This window comes from Rhinolophus ferrumequinum, chromosome 9, assembly GCF_004115265.2.
Source record: "Rhinolophus ferrumequinum isolate MPI-CBG mRhiFer1 chromosome 9, mRhiFer1_v1.p, whole genome shotgun sequence".
NCBI classification, from domain to species: Eukaryota; Metazoa; Chordata; class Mammalia; order Chiroptera; family Rhinolophidae; genus Rhinolophus; species Rhinolophus ferrumequinum.
In genome coordinates, this window is record NC_046292.1 from 8,974,810 (window position 1) to 8,996,062 (window position 21,253).

The 21,253-nt window shown below is 40.1% G+C and overlaps 1 protein-coding gene across 4 annotated transcripts in view; it reads left to right on the forward strand.

Annotated features, from left to right (window-relative positions):
• The window catches only part of PRDM2 (PR/SET domain 2), a 112,715-nt gene that overhangs the window by 31,858 nt on the left and 59,604 nt on the right, over positions 1–21,253 (forward strand). For 3 of the 4 annotated variants that reach the window (XM_033113400.1, XM_033113401.1, XM_033113402.1), the window contains 2 exons: positions 10,921–11,073; positions 16,961–17,087. In XM_033113400.1, the coding sequence (XP_032969291.1) occupies positions 10,921–11,073; positions 16,961–17,087 (280 nt within the window). Of the gene's footprint in view, positions 1–10,920; positions 11,074–16,960; positions 17,088–21,253 lie in introns of those variants that run through there. The other variant, XM_033113403.1, reaches the window with a different exon arrangement.

The following is a 21,253-nucleotide window of genomic DNA, read 5'->3' on the forward strand; positions in this document are numbered from 1 at the left end:
TGCTAGGGTCTTCTTTGTAGTTTAGAAAGCTATCTCTGTTTTGCTGGAATATTCAGAATTGAGTATATTTAGCATATGGCACGTTTATGTAGCGCTTTGAACTCTTCAAAAGGCTTCCGTTCTGTTCATGTCATATTCTCCCAGCAACCCTGGGAGCCAGCAGTGCCTTAGCACAGTCCTTGCGGAGGTGAAGTGGTCAAGGACAGAGGTGAGCTGCTCCTCCCTGTGGGGCCCTCATGTTGAGAGTGGTGTCATTGCAAAACGAGAACCCACGTCTGCTGTCTGACAGTGAGACAGTTCAAAATGTTTCATTTGATTGCCTGTGTTCAAATTCTACCACTCGAGCTTTGTGACTCTGGGCAGGGTACCTAACCTCTGGCGAAAACCCTCAATTTTAAAATGGAGAGAATACAGAACTTTCTCAGGAAGATAGCTATGAAGATAAAAATTTGTTGTTACTGTTTACTGGCGAGTTGCATGCGAATTCAGCACTGATGTGGAGTTGAGTTCCGATCAGGTGCTCCCAGCATGCCCCTCACCTTCTTACAGGAACTCAGTGGTGTGACTCCTTTTTAAAGCAAGTGAAGTTTTTCAGTGGTGAGGACAAGCATTTCTATCAGATTGACTTAAATTGAATCACATCTGTTTCACATGTAAACATATAAAAGCTGAAAACTAAAGTATGCCTAGGAATGTCTGGATACTTTCCATCAAGAAGTTCTGTGGCATTTGTACATTTGAAGTATATTGCTGTTTTTCTCGGTGCTGTAAGCAGTGTTTCTTAACTTGAAAATTCCAACAGTTTTTCCTGGTAATTTTGAGTTTGTTGTGAATTCCATATAGTAAATCTGATAACAACCCAAGGGGCCTTAGGAAATGAGGATTTTCCATGAGAATAATTCCGTTATACTTTTTCACCACTTTTAAGGTGAAATTTTTTTATAGAAAATATTTATAGAAATATTTATAGAAAAACTGCCTAGTCAGAAAAATGATATTACCCTGAGCGGTTACGAATTTCTTAACCACAAAATTATGCTCCAAAATAAACTCCATTTTTAATTTTAGAAGCTTCCCAAGGGAAACTAACAAATATTCTCTCCCAGGTTAGCACTTATCTGAGTGACGATGTTAGGACCTGGGAAATATGTCCTCTAGTTCTGTGTGTAGAACGCTAAGCTTGAACAAATCCATTAATATTTGCCCTAAATTTATGGTCCGTATTTTACCCAACCTAGCAGTTTGATATTGTTGGGCATGTGGTATAAAATATTAGTAGTGCCTTTTGTCCATTAAGCTCCATTTGTATTGAAATAGTAGCTTGGTGAAAATTGTGGTTTGGCACCATGACGTATTAGGGACTCGATTTCTACTATAAGCCTCTTAACATCCCATTGTTAAGATACTTCTACTTCTATACTACTCCAGTTTGTGAATCCTTAGGACATTGCCAGCTCTTGTTGGTCAGGTTTAAAGATTTAGTTCTCGTCAGGGCTGGCTTTTCCTTCCTGAAAAAAAAACGAAAAAAACAAAAAAAAAACTGGATGCCATTCAGATAGTTCCAACTGTGAGGTATATTCCATACAGAAAGTTTTAAGCCTTTTGCTCTGTTACAATAAAAGTGTGTGTGTGTGTGTAAGTGAGTGTGTGTGTGTGTGTGTGTGTGTATATATATATGACATATATGTAGAAGTATGCATTTTGGCAAAGTATAGGGAGCATAAATTGTAATGTACATATTTCTTACAAAGAAGAAAATAAGAATCCAGCTACAATTTAGTATTTCCCCATTAAGTCATTCCAACCTTCTCGCTCTTATCCTCAGACTTGCATCAGAATGCTTCTTATTAATGTAATAGAAACTGCTTATCATTAAAATATCATCTTGGCATCTGTTCTTCCATTAAAGCCCCTTAAGAACAGCTTCTCTTTTAGCAGCCGGGTCTTTTGCCCCAGCTAGAACGCCATTTGAAAGCTAATCAAAGACAAAGTGTTAAGTTGCTTTTCTTGAGCCCTGATTGTCTAACACAGTCTTAAATCCTCTCAGCTTTCACTGAAAACATTCTATGAAATCAGAAATAACAGGCGAGAAACAGTAGAGTATCCGCAGGGTGAATGCACAAAACAGCCAGGTTCTCCAAAGAGAACATTGTTTGGTCAGTTTCTGGTGGGGAGCTGCTAGCCGGCTGAGATGCTGGATGTACTACTTCCCCTGACTGCCCCGCACACGCTGAGAGCAGTCTGCAGTAGTCCACAGCTGCTTGTGAGGAAAGCCTTTTACCTTCACTTCTGTGGGACTCAAATTGCTTCTGATGAACAGAACTTTTGAGTTGTTTGAGTACAAATTATATTAATGTCTTTTTAAAAATAGACTTCATTTTTTAGAGCAGTTTTAAGTTCACAGCAAAACTGAGCAGAAAGTACAAGGAGTGCCTGTAGGACACCTCCCACTGTCAACATCCTGCACCCAGATGGTACATTTGTTACAATCGATGAACCTGCATTGACACAGTGGTATCACTTCAGGGCCGTGGTTGACATTAGGGTTCACTCTTGGTGTTGTACATTCTAATAAGTTTTCTAAAAATTATAAAGGCAGTACACGCTCATTGCAAAATATATAAACAATACAGAAAACTATAAACAAGAAAGTAAAAACCATCTGTGAACATTTTGGTGAACATTGTTTAAACTCAGTTTCTCTGCCTCTCTGTTTTTCTTCTGTCTCTCACACTGACTGGTACAGATACAAACACCATATATAGACATTTCATGCAAGAGAGCAAACAATACATGTAGTTCTTAATGGGCTTTTTTCTTTCAATATGTTATGGACATACCTGTGTCAAATACTTATCTACATCATGATTTCTTGTGGTACTCAGAATTCTGTTCTATTCATTGTTTAACCAGTTGGACATTTAAATAGTTTTAATATTTTCATGATATTAACAATTCTTCAAAGTATGAAATTCATTCTAAATATATATTTGATGACTTGTGTGGTTATCTTAAGATAAATTCCTAGAAGTAGAATTAAGTGAAAAGTTATTTTGTACATTTTAATATTTGGTAGAATTTCCCTAACAGACCTCCAAGAAGGATTGTACTAATTTACGTAACTACCAAGACTACATATTTCTTCTTAGCTTGTTAAAACCCAGTGTTGTTAATCTTTTTAATAGTTTTTTCCCCATTGTTATAGAGAAAAACTGATAATTCACTGCTTCTGTTTGCATATTATTCAGGCAACAAATTTTGCGTCGGGGATGGAGGGAAAAAGTAGAATTGTATTTCAACTAAAATTGTTAGAGAAAGTATATCTCTATAATGACAAGACCTTAATTTTTTTAAAAAGTGGAAACAATCAGCACTGTTATGATTAGATATTAACAAGTGTGTTTCATAGTCTTTGCTTTCTCAATTTGTTGAATTTCAAATTATTTCTAAGTTAAAAAGGGAAGCAAGAAAAAGAGTAGAGAAGTCAACCATTTGATTCTACAGAATATTTCTCCAGAAAATACTGCTCAGCTCCTACTACTCCTCTCCAACTTCTAAACCATTTGTCAAAGTCGTGTCATAGAAAAAGACGTAGACGACAGGGGAAATCTAACTTGCCACCTGTTTTTTATAGTCTTGGAGCTGAGAGTGGTTTTTACATTGTTAAGTGGATTAAACAAAGAAATCAAATGTTTTGTGACACATGAAAATTATATGAAATTCAAATTTCAGTCCATGAATCAAGTTTCATTGGAACACAGCAGCACTCATTCATTTACATATTATCTATGGCTGCTTTGCCTTAGGGTGGCAGAGTTGAGCAGTTGCAACAGAGACCTGCAGTTGTATGACCTGCAAAACTGAAAAGATTTATTGTCTCACTCTTTATAGAAAAAGTTTGCCAATCCCTGGTCTCAGCGTGGGGAGAAGAGAAGCAGTGGGAGTGAGTGTGGTGATGTCTGGTGTCTTAGGTTAACCTTAGGGAAGCTGTGTGGTTAATAGCAGTGCAAAGATTTTGAACTTGGTACTTAAAAGTGGGCTAGCTGTGGAGTTAGTTGTCATGGCAACGGCTGGGCCAATCATATTCTTCTCCTCTCAAGAACTTCAGGACAGATGAGGACATTGATGTACAGAGAATTAAGCAATCTTCCTGAATAAGTTAACTTGTACTCAGATTAGCAGCTTGGTCTGGTGCAAAAAAAAATAATCTTTGAGGGTTTATTCATTCGCTCATTTGAGTCCTATTCATTAATTTGTGCCATGTGCTGGGAACTGTCTTCATTTCTGGAGCAGCGATCTTGGCCTATAGCATTTGTGGTATTGTATAGACTATGGGAAGTGCCCCGTGGAGATACTTTTGGTGGAATAAAAGAATACTGGAGATGCCCCGAATCTTTCCACAGATGAGAGTGCCAAGTGCTTGCTTGGTGTCTTAAAGCTGTTACTCCTAGCGTTCCTTCCAGCAACAGAGCCCAGAGATTCTTACTCTTCTTTGAAAATCTCCCCAAAAGATATACAAATGCACATATATGCACAAAATTTGCATATGATTTCTAGGGTATTATGCAATTCCTAAACATCCCTTGTCTAGACTTGCAATTTCTAATTTAAGAACGTTTTGTTCATTCAGTGGATGTTGGTTGGGGTCTACTGCGAGCTGGTCAGCATTTATTGAGTATCTCTTGTTGGGAGATTTTCCAGAAACATTTGTGTATGAAACTTAAAGTAATTTCAGAAGAGAGGGTTAAGGGTCAGCCGATGTGAGGCCATGGTAACGATGGCTGTGGGACTGGGCTTTGCAAGCTTGAGAGGCCCAGCTATTTAGTTTTTAAATTTGTGTTGTTGGCTGGTTTATTTGGAGTAAAATATGCTACCGCCTATTGGACTCTCTTTCATTTCCCTTATTCTAGAATCTTCAGAATATTTTAGATACGGTGATGCATTTCAATAGGTCTTAAAAGAAGGCTCTGATTTTCAAAACAAGTCTGAGGAGGGCAGTGGTTGGTGTCGAAGATCCAGTTTAGTCTGTAGCCACCAGACAGTTACTTCTATAGGGTGATAGTTTTATAGTCCTTCCCAAGCCCCCCAGGTATCACATTCTGTAATTCAGAAACAACTGGAATGTGAACATAGCTAACGGTGTTAATAAAATTCTTTATAACTTACAAAAATACAACTTTTACTAAATGTTTTCATTGAAATGCTCATATACCAAAATCAGACTATAAATGAGGATAACAAGCTTCTCATAGATTTGATTGGTTACAAATGAGATGATGTATATGAAATATTTGACATAGACGTCGCTGGCTCAGTAAATATAGTATTAGTTGATTTGAACATCAAAGAAAAATACCTGAATTATCATGTAGAGGATGACTTTTTTTTTTTGGTAGTCGAGTACTTTTTAAAAGATCTCCAGTGTTCATTTTTGCTTAGAAGTTCTTTTCTAATGTTAGAGAGTATGAACCAAAAAATTGGAATACTGTGTGGGAGACATCCTGAAATTGACTTCTGAAAGCTGTCTGAGTTATTTACGTAAGGAGTACATGCTGTACAAGCTGGGCTAGTGGAGAAGGGACCTGTATACTGTTTCCCACTTTCCCTGTCTGTCCTGGAAGACAGACAATACCTAATTATATTTCCATTTGTTTAGACAGGGAAAGTAGAAAATGGTGTACAGATCATAATGTTGGAAACTCAACAAGCTAGATCCCCAGGGCAATAAAAATGAAAAGGCGCCTCAAACCATAATGACAAACTAGAACCACTGGAATGGAGCTTGGACCTTCAGGAGAGGGTCTGTCTCCATCATCGTTGTGTTAGAGCCTTGGAAGGAAGGGCACGTCCAGCAGCCAGCCCGTGGAACGGCCTTGTTACTGTAGACTTGAACTTTGGGGGGCTGGTTTGGGTGAATAAAAGACTTAGCTCAGCATGAGGGTGTATAGTATGAGGAGGTGTCTGCATTGCCCTGTCTTAATTCCTGGGAGTGAATTTCTGTCATAAAGTAAGCTGGTTGCTGCAAGTTGAGATTGGGTGAGGATCTCATAGGCACAGTTTAGGGTTCGAATGAAGGTACGTTTGCATTACATGAATGAGAATTTTTTTTTTAAATTTACACACACACACACACACACACACACAGTATAACAAGCAAATGGTAAGGAAGGATGTAAGTTAAAACCCCCATTCCCCAACCCATGAGGTAACTGTTTAACAGTATGGTTTGTTCTTTGTAAACCTTTCTCTGTATGTCATGAGGATTTAATTTTGAATGTGTTTTTAAATTGGAGTGTGTGAATTTAGATGATTTCTTTTGACTATTTCGAAATGACTGGATTAAATTAAATCCAGTCAGAATTTAATTTAATCTGGATTAAATTAAATCCAGAAACTGGGTGATATGAGAATTACGTTCTGACAAAGAGTCAATACCTAGTCTCTGCTTAGTGGTAGAGTCAGGAAGGAGGGCCGGCCTGAATAACCTAGGGAAGGTTGAGGGTGGGAGGAGGGGCTGGGAAAGAGAGAAAATAGAAATGTAGGAGCGAATGGCGGGACCAGATTTGAATTCTGGCTCTGACGTTTAGTGACTTCAGTATTCTAGTAAAATTACCAACCTTCCGTATTGTCCCTATATATAAAAGGAGCTTAATGATATTTCATAGGTCTTGTAAAAATTAAATAAAATAACATAAAATATCTAGCTCAGTGCTTGGCATAGAGGTGTTTCCCTTTTTTTCAGTTCTTTCCCTCCAAGTAGGGAATTTCCATTTGAAAATTAACTTGTAAAAATTATTTTCCTAGTACGTAGTCCACAGTCAGGTACCCTTGCTTTGTTATAAGGGACTGTTTTATAAATTGGGTCAGGGAAAATTATCCATTATATGGAAATATTTCTCCTTTGGATCAAGTTAGCTTGAGTATTTCTTAATCATATAGATTTGAAAATAGATTTGTTACATATCATTTATTGAGTTTGAGCCATGTGGGAGTTTTATCTGCTTTTACATTGTCTTTTTATCTGCTTTTACATTGAGGAAGAGATTCTGGTTGGTTCTCCACTGTCTTTGCAGGCTTATGTCCTACATTACACTACCTTAGTGTAATGGTGTTATGGCACTTTTACAGTCTAGTGATTTGTAGTTATATTAAGCAAAATCCTGTCTTCATTTTAAATATTAGGTTCTGTGTGTCAGTCACTGAAATTAATTTTATTGGAAACCAAGGTTTGACCAAGCAAGGTAGGAATTTATAAAAACACATATAATTAGGAACATCCCAGTTCCTAATTAGAAGGTTAGACTCTCAATGAAAAAATGAGAATGCGACATATTTTTTAGAAATGTGTGTGTGACGATGGGAGGAGCAGGAGGTGGAAGAGGAGTGTTTTAGTTTGGCATTCAGCAGGCAGTGGCTACTTAGGTTTTCATTCATAAGAATCACTTGCTCTCCCCACCCACTTCCCTTTTTTACTTGGAGATTATACTAAATCAGTGGAGAAAAAAGTAGATAATTCTGATAAGCAGAAGAAAAACTAAAATCATGGATAATCCCACTTTTCAGAGAAAACCATTATTGGCATTTTCACTTACTTTTGGAGTATTTTTTTCTTCAGGTATTCATGTTTAAAACAAAAATGGTATCGTATAAGCCATGCTTTCTATAAATGGCTTTATTCAGTCATCAGTGTATTGTGACTATCTTTTATACCAGTAATGCATTTCTACAACTTCTGGTTACCGTTTTTTCCTTCTAATTATAGAAATACTGTGTTTATTGGAAAAATTCTTAAGGAATACAGAAATATAACAGAAAATAAAAGTTTCCACATAAGCCACTTCATCGTGTACACAGTAGTACTTTGTAATGTTTGTTAAATATTCTGCTGTATGCGTGGGTTATCATATTTACTAAACCCACAGTGTTTTCCATTTATGAATGAGTTAGAAACAGTCTGTAGTATAAACGTCACTGCCTTGTACATCTCTGTGTACACATCTGGGTACAATTGCCCAGTTATTTCATGAGGATAAATTCCTACAAATGTGTATGCTGGTTAAAGAGTGTGTACATTTTAGTGTTTGTTTTTTGTGAAGTACTGCTAAATTTCATCTAAAAAATGATACGAGTTTATTCTCTGATCGGCATTGATTGGGGGAATGCCTGCTTTCTAATCTTGTTGTTTTTCCTTAAACAATTTTACCAGTATGATAGATGAAAATGATATAATTTGAAGTTATTTTTTATTATCATTAGGTAAGTTTAATTTTTTTTCTTCACAAGGTTTTGGCCATGTATATTCCTTTGTGAATTACTTGTTGCACATTTAAAACATGGAGTGTGCATCTTTTTCTGTAAATTAAGCATGACTTTGCAGATGCCTTTGTCCCTTTTGAAACAAAATGAGCTATGCGTAAAGAACTCACTCAAGTGGAATACCTTGCTATTTGCAAAAGTCTGTGTGGACCTGGGAGCCAGGAAGTTCTCGCACGGCCTGTATTGTTATCGCAGGCTGGTAGGTCGCCTCTCGATGCCTCTTCCCAGCTGCCTTCTTTCACTGTGTGTGGGTTTTCCGGCATCATCTCTCTTTGTCCCTCGCTGTCTGTAGCTGTGTTGGTATGTGGCTGGGGAGTGAGTGGGATTCTGCCATCCATTGTGACACAGCTAAACAAGACTTTATCCCTAACTTATTAGTAAAACCTAACTAATAAGGACTGACAACGTTACAGGATCAAGTACTCCATTTTCCTTCATCATGCTGGCAAACATGACAAAAATATCTCTTAAATATTTTAAAAGTGAAGCACCTTATATTGTTTTGGTGTGCAGAGTTTAACTCTACATTTTGCAGTGTTATACTGTCTCTTCATAACATACCATTTGGGGGCTGCTCTTTCTCTTTGTTTTAAAGAGAGGAGTGTGTGTGTGTGTGTTTGTGTGTGTGAGAGACGGGGGGGGGGAGAGAGAGGGAGAGAGAGAGCTCTGAGGGTGAGTGTGACAGTGAGTTTGAAAAGGCCTTGGGTGTAAAATGGATAACCTCTCTAGAATGGTGAAGATAGGTGTTTTAGTAAACAACAAATTTTTGAATAAACTCACTGGGGGTACTTACAGGATAGTGGAAACATTCTCCTTAGCCCTTACAGTGATTAAATACGGACTGCAGAGCACCTTCTAGCATGGTTCCTGTCACACAGCAGGTGCTCGTTAACTGACAGTTACACATTTGTGTATAATGATATCCTGTCATTCATTCCATAGTCGTTTCGTGAGAGCCTGCTCTTAGCCAGGCACTGGCTGAGGTATTGGAGTGCTGCAGTGAATGACAAGGCTAAGATGTCTTCTCCTCCTGGAGCTCATCCTCTGGTGGGGGGAGACAGTCACTGAGTGAAATAAATGAGTGGCTCTCATACTGTAAAAGAATGTAAGCGCTGTGAAGAAAAAGAAATTGGGTTTGGGGGTGGCTGGGGCTGCTGATGGAGAGAGGAGGATTTGTAGTTTTAAGTAGGATGATCAGGGAAGGGACTGGTAAGTAGAGGCCCAGCAGGTCTGGGTTTAAGCTCATCTGTACTATTACTAGTTAAGTGGGTGGCGTAGAGAAAATTATTTAACTTTTGATCCTCAATTTCCACATGTTAAAATAAGATATTAATGCATCTGCTGCATGGGGTTAAATGAGATAATGTGGAAAGCATATAGCATTATGTCTGACATCTCACCCCCAACAGAAGAAAGTATGGCGGGCACTGCCTCCTGGCAGTCAGGCTCTGAGACTCAGGCATGCCCATAGAGCAGAGTGGAGAGTGGGGACTCTGTTCCAGAAGGGAATAAGTGATGGGAGCCTTGGCTCTGCACATGTAGGGAAGAAATGGAAGCATCGAGATTCTGTCCTTTCTTCCTAAAGAGAAAGTAAAAGATTCATTTCTTTTACTTTGTTTTTGATAGGTCTGTCACCAATTGATTCTGTGTTTCTATTTACGTGCCTAATCAAGTGTTTTACAGTCTAGTTGCAGGGAAGTAAAACATGTATGTATGTATGTATGTATGTATGTATGTATGTGTGTATATACAAGGATAAAGTTAAAAATAGTTACTATTAGTTTGGTGCAAAAGTAATTGCGGTTTCACAGGTTAAAAACTGCAAAAGCCGCAATTACTTTTCCACCAACCTAATAGATTTTCTTTAAAATGAAGGAATGGTAAGTGCTGGAAGCATCTGGGAGGAGGCGCTGACTGAGATTGGCTGATCAGGGAAAGCTTCTTGCAGAGAACATTTGATCTCACTGCTGAAAAAGGGGCCGGGTGTTTGATCTCTCTTTTGGGAGGACACTGGTATTTCCCAGAGATGTCGCATAGCACCTCAGTCCTGACAGATGCTCTGGGTAGAGGGGTTAAAGGGTGACCTGAGTTTGCAGAAGCATCACACCTTTCATCCACTTGGAGGTTCACACTGCGTGTTTGTTTGCTCCTGAAGTTTTGTCAGCCCTGCAGTGAAGGGACCTGCTGAGCTGTGTCACCTCGCAGGACTGGGCCCCACACTCGACCTGCACAGCCAGCCAGCAAGTTCAGGGTTGGGTGCTGCCAGCTCCCTCTTCCAGCTCTATCTTTAGGGAATGGAGTTGTGACTTGTCCTTGGGTCCATATTTGCGAATCATTTAGAGATCATGAAGCATATTTATTATAGCTCTCAAGTTGAGGAGAAAACAATTAACTCAAGCCCAGACAGAAAAATAAGGAGGATTACCCAGTTTTGAATCTCCGTTTTTATCCATTTTATTTTTCTTTGCTGCTTATTTATTTGGTTTCTGTGACATGCTTTATAGAGTACTTGCATATAATGACAAAGAATTTGTAAAAGTTGAAAATGGAAACATTTGAAAGCTACTCCTGTTTTAACCACGGTGTTCTTTTCCCCCTCCCAAGGTCTATTACCCAAATTTGGGTTGGATGTGCATTGATGCCACCGATCCACAGAAGGGGAACTGGCTGCGATACGTAAACTGGGCTTGCTCCGGAGAAGAGCAAAATTTATTTCCACTGGAAATCAACAGGGCCATTTACTATAAAACTTTAAAGGTAAGAGTGTTAGAATGAGTCTGCCGTTAGTTACTTTGCATGCGTTTTGCAAATACTGTCCCTAGTCATGGCTGACAATAACAACCCTGCAGACCTTGAAAGGATTGTATTTGAAAGTGGTTCATCGACACATCGAAAGGTCTGTGTTTTAAATATACGGTTGCCGTGCTTCGTGTGCGTAAGGGCACTGAAGCATGGAGATGGTGTTAAGTAATTACATGCTGCATCTTTATAGGTCCTGATAAGCGTGTGGCAGCGACTTCCCTCCTCTTGAGACACAAATGCATTGGGACTTGTCTGTCGGGCAGATTTATGCAACTGTAAGAAACTGTCAATAGCGGTGGTTCTGTGTTAACTGAAAACACATTCTTAGTCTTCAGTGTAATGTAGCCTTGAATTAGCTTTTCTTTTCCCTAACTTTTATTCAGGATGGGAATTCAACAGAACATTTTCTTCCTGGGGTCAGATTTTTATTTAGAGGCATTCATGGTTGAGATGAAAAGAAGAGGAAAGTCATGTTTTTAGGGTTTGTGGTGAAGTCAGAGGTCACTGAGTACATTCAGGGAAGTTAGTATTAGGATACGTTGCGTGTGGCTGCATTTCTGCAAGGAGCAAGCCCCTGTCCGTCTCCCGTGTTGTCATGTTCTCTCAGAAGGCAAATCTGTACTCTCAGTGCATGGAAATGTTCTCAAACGCGGAGTCTTGAGGCTCTAAAGATAGATGATTGTTGCTTTGTGGAGTAGATGTATTTCCTAAAATTGCTGTAAGGCACATTTCTCTTTACTCACTTCTATTAAAAATGTCATAGATTAGGGGACAGTCCATGAAAGAGAATGATCTCCATGGAGTTGAAAACTTTAGATGAGCAAGCATTTAAGATGATAGTTAGCTTTGCACATGCTGGGTTTTGCCTGTGTGACAGCGCAAAGACTTCTGGGAGTGTAGTTAGCAAATAGCTGCTTCATTTTCCTTTGCTGTTCTTTTCCTGTTGTCTTTAGCCAATTGGACTTCCTCTGCTGCATATACACCCACTTTCTCATTTAAAACTTGTACAACCTTCTCTCCATTTTCTTTCTGCTATATTGTAAAAGCATGATTTTCTAGTAGGTATGATTATGCAGTTTTGTTGCACTGAAATTTGAAATTAGATTCAAAATATGATTCAGGAATTCATTCTGTTTCTCAAATTTATTTAAAGTAATCGTGGCATTGGGTTGGATCTGTGAGACCGAATCCTGGTGGAGATGAAATGCCAGCCGGGGGATGAGTCTGAGACAATCAAGGGAGGTACCGATGAGGTTCCCAGGGAGAGCGAGCCCAGGGAGATGTCCGGACACCTCGGAGTGCCTTCATAAGGCTGTGTTCATCTCTGATAGCAAATCGGAGAAACACCTAGAAGCAAGAGACATAGTGTTTTGGAGAGTGAACTCTGAAGCCAGACTTCAGTTTAGATCCGGGCGGTTTGTGTGACCCAAGGCAAGTCATGGTGACTTGACTAGCTGTGTAACCTTAGGCAAGTCACCTTTCTGTGCCTCAGTTCCCTTATTTGGAAGATAGAGCTAATTGCAGTATTGCTGTCATAGGTGCAGGGTGATTTCGTAGGTGATTACGGGCAAAGCTCTAGCGCCTAGTAAGTGCTAAATGAATGACAGCCTCTGTTTTGGGGTGGGGCGTGATGGTGTCATGGTTAGGAGTGGGGCCTAGCAGATTGCCTTGTGAGTAGATTTTGGCTTCCAGTTGTGTGACCATGGCAAGTTACTTCAACTCTCTGTCTTAGTTTTCTCATCTGTAGAAATGGAGGTAATAATAAAATTAATACGTAAAGTTGTTGTGAAGATTAAACAAGATAATATGTGTAAGGTTCTGTGAAGTGTTGCTAGTCTAAGCCAAATACTCAAGTGTTAACTAGCTACACTACTGCTAGTATTGTTACCTACCTTCGTCTGAAGTAGCATAGTTCTGATCTTTGTAGATCTCCCCCAATTCTGACCTTTGATGTTTGCTCAGGTATGCACAAGACCTTTCAGATTTCTTTTTAGTGGTTACCCAAGTATGGATGAAGCTTTCTGTGGGTTAGACTTTGTAAACAAATTACGTGTGATGTTCTGCGCTCTATATCACTTTCTCAACTATCACTCGGATAATTGGAAAATCCAAGCGCTGTTTTTGTTTGTAATATGATTAAAAACTATTTTAAATTCCCAGAAGTTAACTGTTAGCCTGCTATCCATTCATTCTTCTATTCATTAGTTTGACAAATATTTATTGTCTAGTATGTACCAGGTATTCTTCTGTAGCAGCAAACAGAACAGATAAGGTCTGTGGTTTCGTGGAACTTCCGACTTATGGGTGAGGGGGCAGATAATAAGCAAGTGAATAAGTAAACAAAATAACTTCAGATCTTGATACGTGCCTTGAAGACAATAAAATGTGATAGAGACTAGGTAGGGGGAGGGCAGCGTCAGCTCTAGTGAGTCAGGGAAGACAAGACTTGAACGCCCCGACTGGCACGGGAAGCAGCAGCCACACAGAGTTTTCTGTGGTGAGAGCACACTCGGAGGAAGGGCCCCGGTAAGACAAAAGGCCTGGAGGTAAGAATAAGCTAGACATTTGGGGTTTTCTTCCCCAAAGGAATAAAGCAAAGGTCCGTGTGGCTGGAATGAGAGGCATGGTTAGATGAGGCTGGTGAGGTGGGCAGGGGCCAGATCATGGGGGGCCCTAGTGGCTTGAGCGGAGAAGTTCGAGATTTTCATCTTTAGTTCACCCGGGAGTTCAGACGACCCAGGAGTTGAGGTTGTCTGACCTGTGACTGAAAAGATATTGTTGCGGAATAGACTGCAGGTGGGAAAGCATGGATGTGCTTTGTGTGTTCCCATTATTCTAGAGTATTTCTCTTATTTTGACCTAGTGTTAGGAATATTTATTGGAAGCCCTGACTCTTCCTAATTTGTCTGGTAAAATTTCAAGTTTATATAATATTTACTGAGATTTAGATAAGAGAGTATGCTTGGTTCAGTAAGTCTGTCAGAACCTACAGGAAAGTTAGGAGGAGTTTAAAGTCTCTTAATTGTTGTTATTTTTTGTTCAACATCAAAATACAATATATAAAAAAAGAGGTTTGAACTTCTGGCTTTATTGTTTTTAATGTGGGTTTGTATTTCCTGTATTTAAGAACATAAATTTTATTTTATTCTGAAATTTGACTTATAAAATCTTAAATGTGCTATTTTCCTCTTCATAAAGGTCTGTTATTTGTGTATCTGTTTTAATATGCAGTTGGGAATTATATAGCTCGATAATACAATAGTCACCTCCGCTGCTAATGATTTTGAAGGTTATTCAACACCTAACATATCACGTTGCTTTTAATATAGCTACCCACAAGCTCATTAGCCATTAAGAGATTTTGTATTAGATTTGAGGTAAAAACAGATTCTGATGTGTTTTTGTATTGTGTTTTGCGACAACAAAAGAGAGAATGCCCCTCTAAGTAAAGAGTTTGTGCTGATACGTATTTAACTTCACTCAGTTGCTGGTACTGTTGGTACTCCTCAGAGATTGCAGTGGCGTGACCATGGAAGCTTAAGCTCTGAGTCTGGGAGGTATCACGAAAATGCCCAGTGGGTCCCTTTAGACGATGTTCTGCTTATGCTCTTTGGGTTAGGAATAAATTCCGAATATATTTTCCTTACTCCTTCCCATGTTCTTTTTCACTTTGGTTTTATTTAAGTCTTTACATATTTCTGCAAACCCTAATCATTTCAAATATTATGATATCATCATTTCATGAATATGAGACAACAGAGAAATGGAGAAGCAAATTATACATTTGGAACTATAAATTGTTCATTTAAATAAAAAAGCCTATTCCTTCAACAGAAACAGATTAGCTCATCAGAGTACCAGAAGGCATTTGGAATGGCTACTTTAACTAATAAAAATCTTATGTATTGACTTGTAAAATCTTATATATTTCAACTCATTAAAATCTTGTATGTATTAAGTTTTTTTTGATTTAGGTTTAACTGACTCAAGAAAGGCAATTATAATACATAATTTAATAAAGATGAGAAGACGGCAGGTTTAGCCACTGTTGGGGGAGCAAAGAGCGGCTTGTTCTTTTGTTTTAAAGAATTTAGAATATTTTAAAATTTGGACTATATAAACAGTGAGTTCTGCATAGAATGAAACAAAATAATATTTACTTTCAAGGGTATCATCTAGACTGGAAGGTATGTTGAAGCGAGGAACTATGTTGTTCCAAAACTGACATAGGTGGGATTCCCCGCGCTCCTAAAAGAAGGCCATAACCACAGTGCACTGATCAAACTCGGGACACTAACTGGCAGTATTAGCTAATCTGCACGCCTTACTCAGATTTTGTCAGTTCCAATCAGGTCCTTATAGAAAAAGAAAACTCATTTGCATTCAGTTATAATGTCTGATCAGCCTCCTTAGTTTGAACAGAACCTCAGCCTTTGCTTTCGTAACCTTTTAGTTTAGAGAGAACTGGTCATTTCGTAGAATGTCGCACAGATTGGGCTTCTCTTATGTTTCATCATGATTAAATTACATTTTCATGCATTTGGGGCAGAAATCTCTAGAAGTGATGCTTTGTTCTTTTCTGTGCATGGTGTTAGGAGACACATAATGTCTATTTGTCTTACAAAGATAACCATTTTCTCCTTTGTAATTAATACATGTTTTATGGGAGATATTTTGAGACCGTGCAAGTATTCTGTTACTCAGACTTTCACCTACAAGTTTTAGGCATCCGTTGATGATTCTTGCCTGAATCAGTTATTACTGTGATGATTGCAAACTGGTGATTTTCTAATTCTATTATATATATTTTTTCATTGATTAGTTGGGTTCTACTTTAAGGAAGAGCTTTCCTTCTTAGGTGTTGACTTGTTCATTCATTAATTCATTCATTGTTTCTTTCGTTCATTTATATCAGTATGGACTCATGGATTCTAATTTTATTCAGTGGGTTTCAGGTGGAATTTTACTTGTGTGGATAGGATACTCTTGGAACTTGTTGCACAGATGAATCATTGTGAGAGAAACCGATAAGCCATTTCCTTCAATTCTATTTAGGAGTATAACCTTTCCCTTAGTTTTTCTTCAGGTTATTCTAGATGTAATCAGTATGATGGTGATACATGCCCTCACTACTCACATGGCTGTTAAGAATGTTTTAGGAGCATATTACATGTAGGTATTGTTAGGCATTTCTTTCTAAATTTGTCATGTAAACTCCATGTGTGGTGTCGAGAGGCAAGGCGGTGAATTCTCCATAGATCGAAGCAGGGTGGTGGCAGTGTGTAGATAATATACTGCCAGGACACTTGTGTGTCCTCTTCTTTTTTAGCCTTTCCATGGTAGAATTAGCAGTGACTTATAAATGTGGGGTGGCACATAGTTCTTCCTTATCACGCTTAACTTGCTCTTGGAATCTGAACCGTGCACTGGTCATTAGTTTTCAGCAGTTCTTTCCAAACCGCCTGGTTCTTTCTAATTGTACTTTAAATTTCTCATCAGCTAGATTTTGTGGGCAAAATGGTTCCGTGTTTTATTTTTCCTTCTGCCTAGGTAGTCGTGGGGCTTTGAACACTAAGATTCGGCAGCCTATGGCAGTTTTGAGTTTAAAGTAATCTCTCCTAGTCAGATCCATAGTGGCCATGCGGACCCCCAGGACAGGAGGCGGGAGGGAAGTGAGGTCCTCCCTCCAGCAGAGGGTCCCTTCCCGCAGCCACCCAGCCCGCAGCCGCAGAGGGTTTAGGAGCCCTTCCTGCCGGGCTGGCCTCCGTCTCGCCACCCCGCCCCCGCCCGCCAACAACCGCCGCTCTGATTGGCTCGGCCCCTGTCTCTTCTCTCCCCGCAGCCAATCGCACCGGGCGAGGAGCTCCTGGTCTGGTACAATGGGGAAGACAACCCCGAGATAGCAGCTGCGATTGAGGAAGAGCGAGCCAGCGCCCGGAGCAAGCGGAGCTCCCCAAAAAGCAGGAAAGGTAGGAGCCAGCCGATGCCCGCTCCCCTGCCACTCCGGATCCGCGCTCCGGCGGAGCCCGTGGCTCTCGGTGACCTTCTCCGGACCGGCCGCTGGCCCGCGCTCCGGTCCCCCCCCCGCCCCCCTCCCCCCGGGACGCTGCTGAATCACGGCGCCGGACGCCGCTCGGGCGCTTTTCTAACTTGGGGCCGGGAATCCGGACGTGGAAAAGTGCGCGGACCCCAGCGCCGCCCTCGGGCTAGTTGTCACTTCACTCGGCGGACATCAAAAATAGCTGGAATTGCGGGCGGGAGCAGCAGCCGGTGTCCCCCGAGCCGCGCACGCCCGGTATATTCTTAGCTTTTTGTGCTATTTGCCAGTGAACGCGTCATAAAATGTGTTCCGAGAGTGACATTTTCCGCTCTGGCAGATTCAGTGGCCTCCTGCCCACCCGGGACTGTGCGGGAAGGGCCGGACGCGCTGTGGCGGATGAGCTCGCCTCCCCCAGAGGGCAGAGAGAACTGGCCGGGCCGGGCGGTACACTGCCCCTCCTCGAGGGCCGGGCCGGGTAGTGTCACTCCACGCGGGGTCGGGCCCTGCCACTCCGTGCCCCTGGGCGCCGGGCCCTGCCGCTGCGCTGGGCTCCGGGACGGGCCCTGCCACTCTTCACCCCACCCCACTCCACGCGGGGCCAGGCCGCGCCGCGCAGGATTGCAACACTCTACAGGGGTGGTTTAAGGTCTCAGCACAGCAGATCTTCCCGAAATTAGGCCATTAACAAAATGGAAGTTGACGACTGTGTTGTTTTGTCACTTTTGACTCAACTCCAGTAGTTTTGTTTTAATCACGTTTTCAAACCAAGGTAAAGAAAGCGTAGTCAAACTTAGAAAAGGGAGGGGATGATTTCCGGGTAGGAAAATAGTTTAATTGGATATATTGTATTTCCAGCTGGCACTTTGACACGTTGTTGGGATTTTTTTAAATGAAGATTTTTTAATGTGAATTCGTGAATATATGCCAAGGCACAGTGTGGCAGTTTCCTACTAATAATACAAAACTTGTTTTTTTGCCCGCCTTAGTCTTAACTAAATTTTTGTTATCTGTCTGGACTTAGTAGTCTGTCCTTTACTCAGAACATTGCAAAGTGATTTGTGGAAGTCATATTGTAAATAAAATCATGACATAAACTTGATTTTGGAAAAATGTAAAAGTAATATTTAAAAATGTAGGCAAGAAGTCTTCTGATTTTCCTATTACATATTCTTTGTATTTCACAGTGTAATGCAAATGCATCTAACTCATCCAAGGGACAGTTTGTGGGCCTTTTATTAAATGCATGTTCTCTGTTTGTTGAATGTGATTTTGTGGCTGTTTTAGGTCATTAAATACTTTGATCCTAAATCAGGTGATCAGGGTCTAAAAAATTCCCAGATGGTTTTGTTTTGTTTCAATTTTTTTTTTATGGTGTTAAGTGAGTATTGAGATTTTGTTGACATTAGGCTTAATGCATAATTGTTTGCAAACTCTTCACATAATTCAACTTTTTCCTTTATGTAGTGTTCATTTTATTTATAACTAATGTCACCAGCCTTTCCAGGTAAGTTGTGATTTGCAGGGGCTGGAGTTTGGGGAGAAGGGGAAATCTTTACTCTGCGACTCAGCATAACTAACTCATTATTATTAATAATATATATAATAAAATATAATATTAAATATATTCATAGCTTAGTGGAAACTTTAAAGCTTTTCTGTTTGGCGTGCATGTTTAGAACATTTTATTATTTTTTGCTTTTTCATTTTAACCTTTTTAAAAAATCTATTCATTTAGTTGGATTTGGAGGAAAAAACTGAAAATAAACCTTTTATTTTATCAGTGATACATGACCTTACATACCTTTATTTTTAAACCTCGATTGCTGGGTTTTTATGTCATTGAGTAGTTCATATTTCTTATTATCCTATTATTATTTTTATAACTACTCTGGGCAGCATAGAACCCACTGAATGTTAGGTTTTAATTAAAATACATGAGGCTAACTCTTGGAACTTAGTCTGTTTCCAACAGCTTACTGGTAAAGAGTCCTGTTTGAACTTTATGACCTAAACTTTGGAGAGTTTAAATAATGAGTCAAACCTTTTTGGTTTTTAAATTAAATACTCCATGAAAGCTAATTTATAGCTTGCAAAGACCTGAAATGAAGCACTGTTCATATTAACTCGGTTCTATTTAGGTCTTATGTGTGACCTCAGACATGTAAATACCCTTTCAGGCAGTGATGTCAGGGAGTAAATCAACATAAATTTCATTCAGTAGCAATGTTAACTTAGTGTTTCTGAAACCCAGATGTTGAGGACATGTAGCTGACAGGTAGATTGACAGCGGGCCTAACTATTTCAGTTATGAGGCCGGCAGAGAGAAACAAAGGGTTGAATTCTTCCTAGTTCTAGGCCCCGGCTCCTTTGCATGACAGCTGCTGAGCCTACAGCTGTGTGTTGCATGTGGTGCCTTTTAGAGTTCATTGGATGGCTGGTGCATTCTGGGCAGTGAAAAGCCCGATTCCTTCACATACAAAGTGGCCCCTTCTCTCTCCCTCTCTGTCTGTCTCTCATTTATTCAACTAATGTTCCTTAAGTTCCTGCCATGTGCCAGGCACTCTGCTAGGTTGTACAGCGCGATGGGGAGCGAAAAAGAAGCAGTAACTCTTCTCATAACGCCTGTGGTCTGGAGACAAACATTAAATCAGTAAGTTGTGATCAGCACCTAGATGGTTGGCATGGAATAGGCCCTCAATAAATATTCGTTGATTGGCAAACAAAGACGCACACAAACTTGTAGTGAAGGAAAGGGAACACAGTGCTGTGAGAACACAGTTCACATTGTCTCTGATCAGGGAGCATGCAGTTTTGCCACGGGCCAAAGATGTGCACATGTTGGGTGTTTTGAACTAGAATGTTGGATTCTCAGTTTTGCAATTAGCCGAACTTCTTACTTGTCCAGCAGCTTCTTACATGTCCAACCAGTCCATGAGGTTGAACATGAGAAGTTCGTGGATGGGACAGATTAAACTTTTCAGGTAGAGACAAAGGGAGGGTTTTCAGTAGGATGGTTCAGGTTATTTTAATTCAAACCATAGAAAGATTATGCTCTCAAGTAAAGTAGAAGGGTCGAATTTGGAAGTATTGACCATCTTCTCCACCTCTGTCCCTTATTTGTCAGTGTGAGAAACGAGAGATTGATTTTGTTTGTTAGCTGTAAAAATGACTGTGGGCAAACGTGCTTTTCAAACATAGAATAGCACAACGTGTTGGTGCCCTGCCCTCTTGGCTACATTAGAGCTTTACCTGACGTTCTTTCAGCCACAAGAAACAACAGTGGCTTTATACAAATGGGCTTAGTGGGCTTAGTGGAAGGAATGAAAAACACGGAACCCCTGTTTTTTTAACCAGGTGACTGGGCAAGTCATGTTGCCTTTCTGGGGCACAGTTTCCATAGCTTTAAAAGAGGGTGTCAAAACATGGAGTGATCCTTGTGCAGCCTGACCTCACAGGGTTGCTGTCAAAGGATAGCAAAAAGGAGCAGCTCTGTACTGTATTGAGTCCGTGGTATGTACCTGTTAGTGCCACTGACAGAATGTGGCTGACAGCTATGTACATGTTTCTTGCAGAGGAACCACTAAGTTTGTGACTCATTTTGTCAGTCGTGTTTGTAGAGCACCTGCACAGGCTCCGAATCAGCAGTGGGTGTCCCCTCGCCCTTCCATGGCGAAGCCTCACTCTGGCCATTGGCCCTTATTGTAGGCCTAGTTCTGACCTATTGACATTCCTGTTCACAGCAAATTAGAAGGTGAGAAGAGTTATTTATAGCAGCAAGTAGTTTAATAGCTGAGAGCTGGAGAGTAAAGAAGACAGAAAGTTTGTAAGAAAACCAGTAATGAACGATAAAGAGCACTGTTCCTTAAGGTCACTTAGCAGGTTCAGATAATCCTTTATAAAAACTTTAAATGGTTCCTGAGAGTATCCACTAGTTTATAGTATTTGTCTAGATGACTTTTAGTCACCACAGAGCAGTTAAATCATAAATCAGCTTAAAAAGGCAACATTTCATCTGTCTCTACATTCAAAATCATTGCAATAAAAAAACCTTGGTACTGTGACGAGCACTCTATTTTTTTGACATAGTACCTGTTT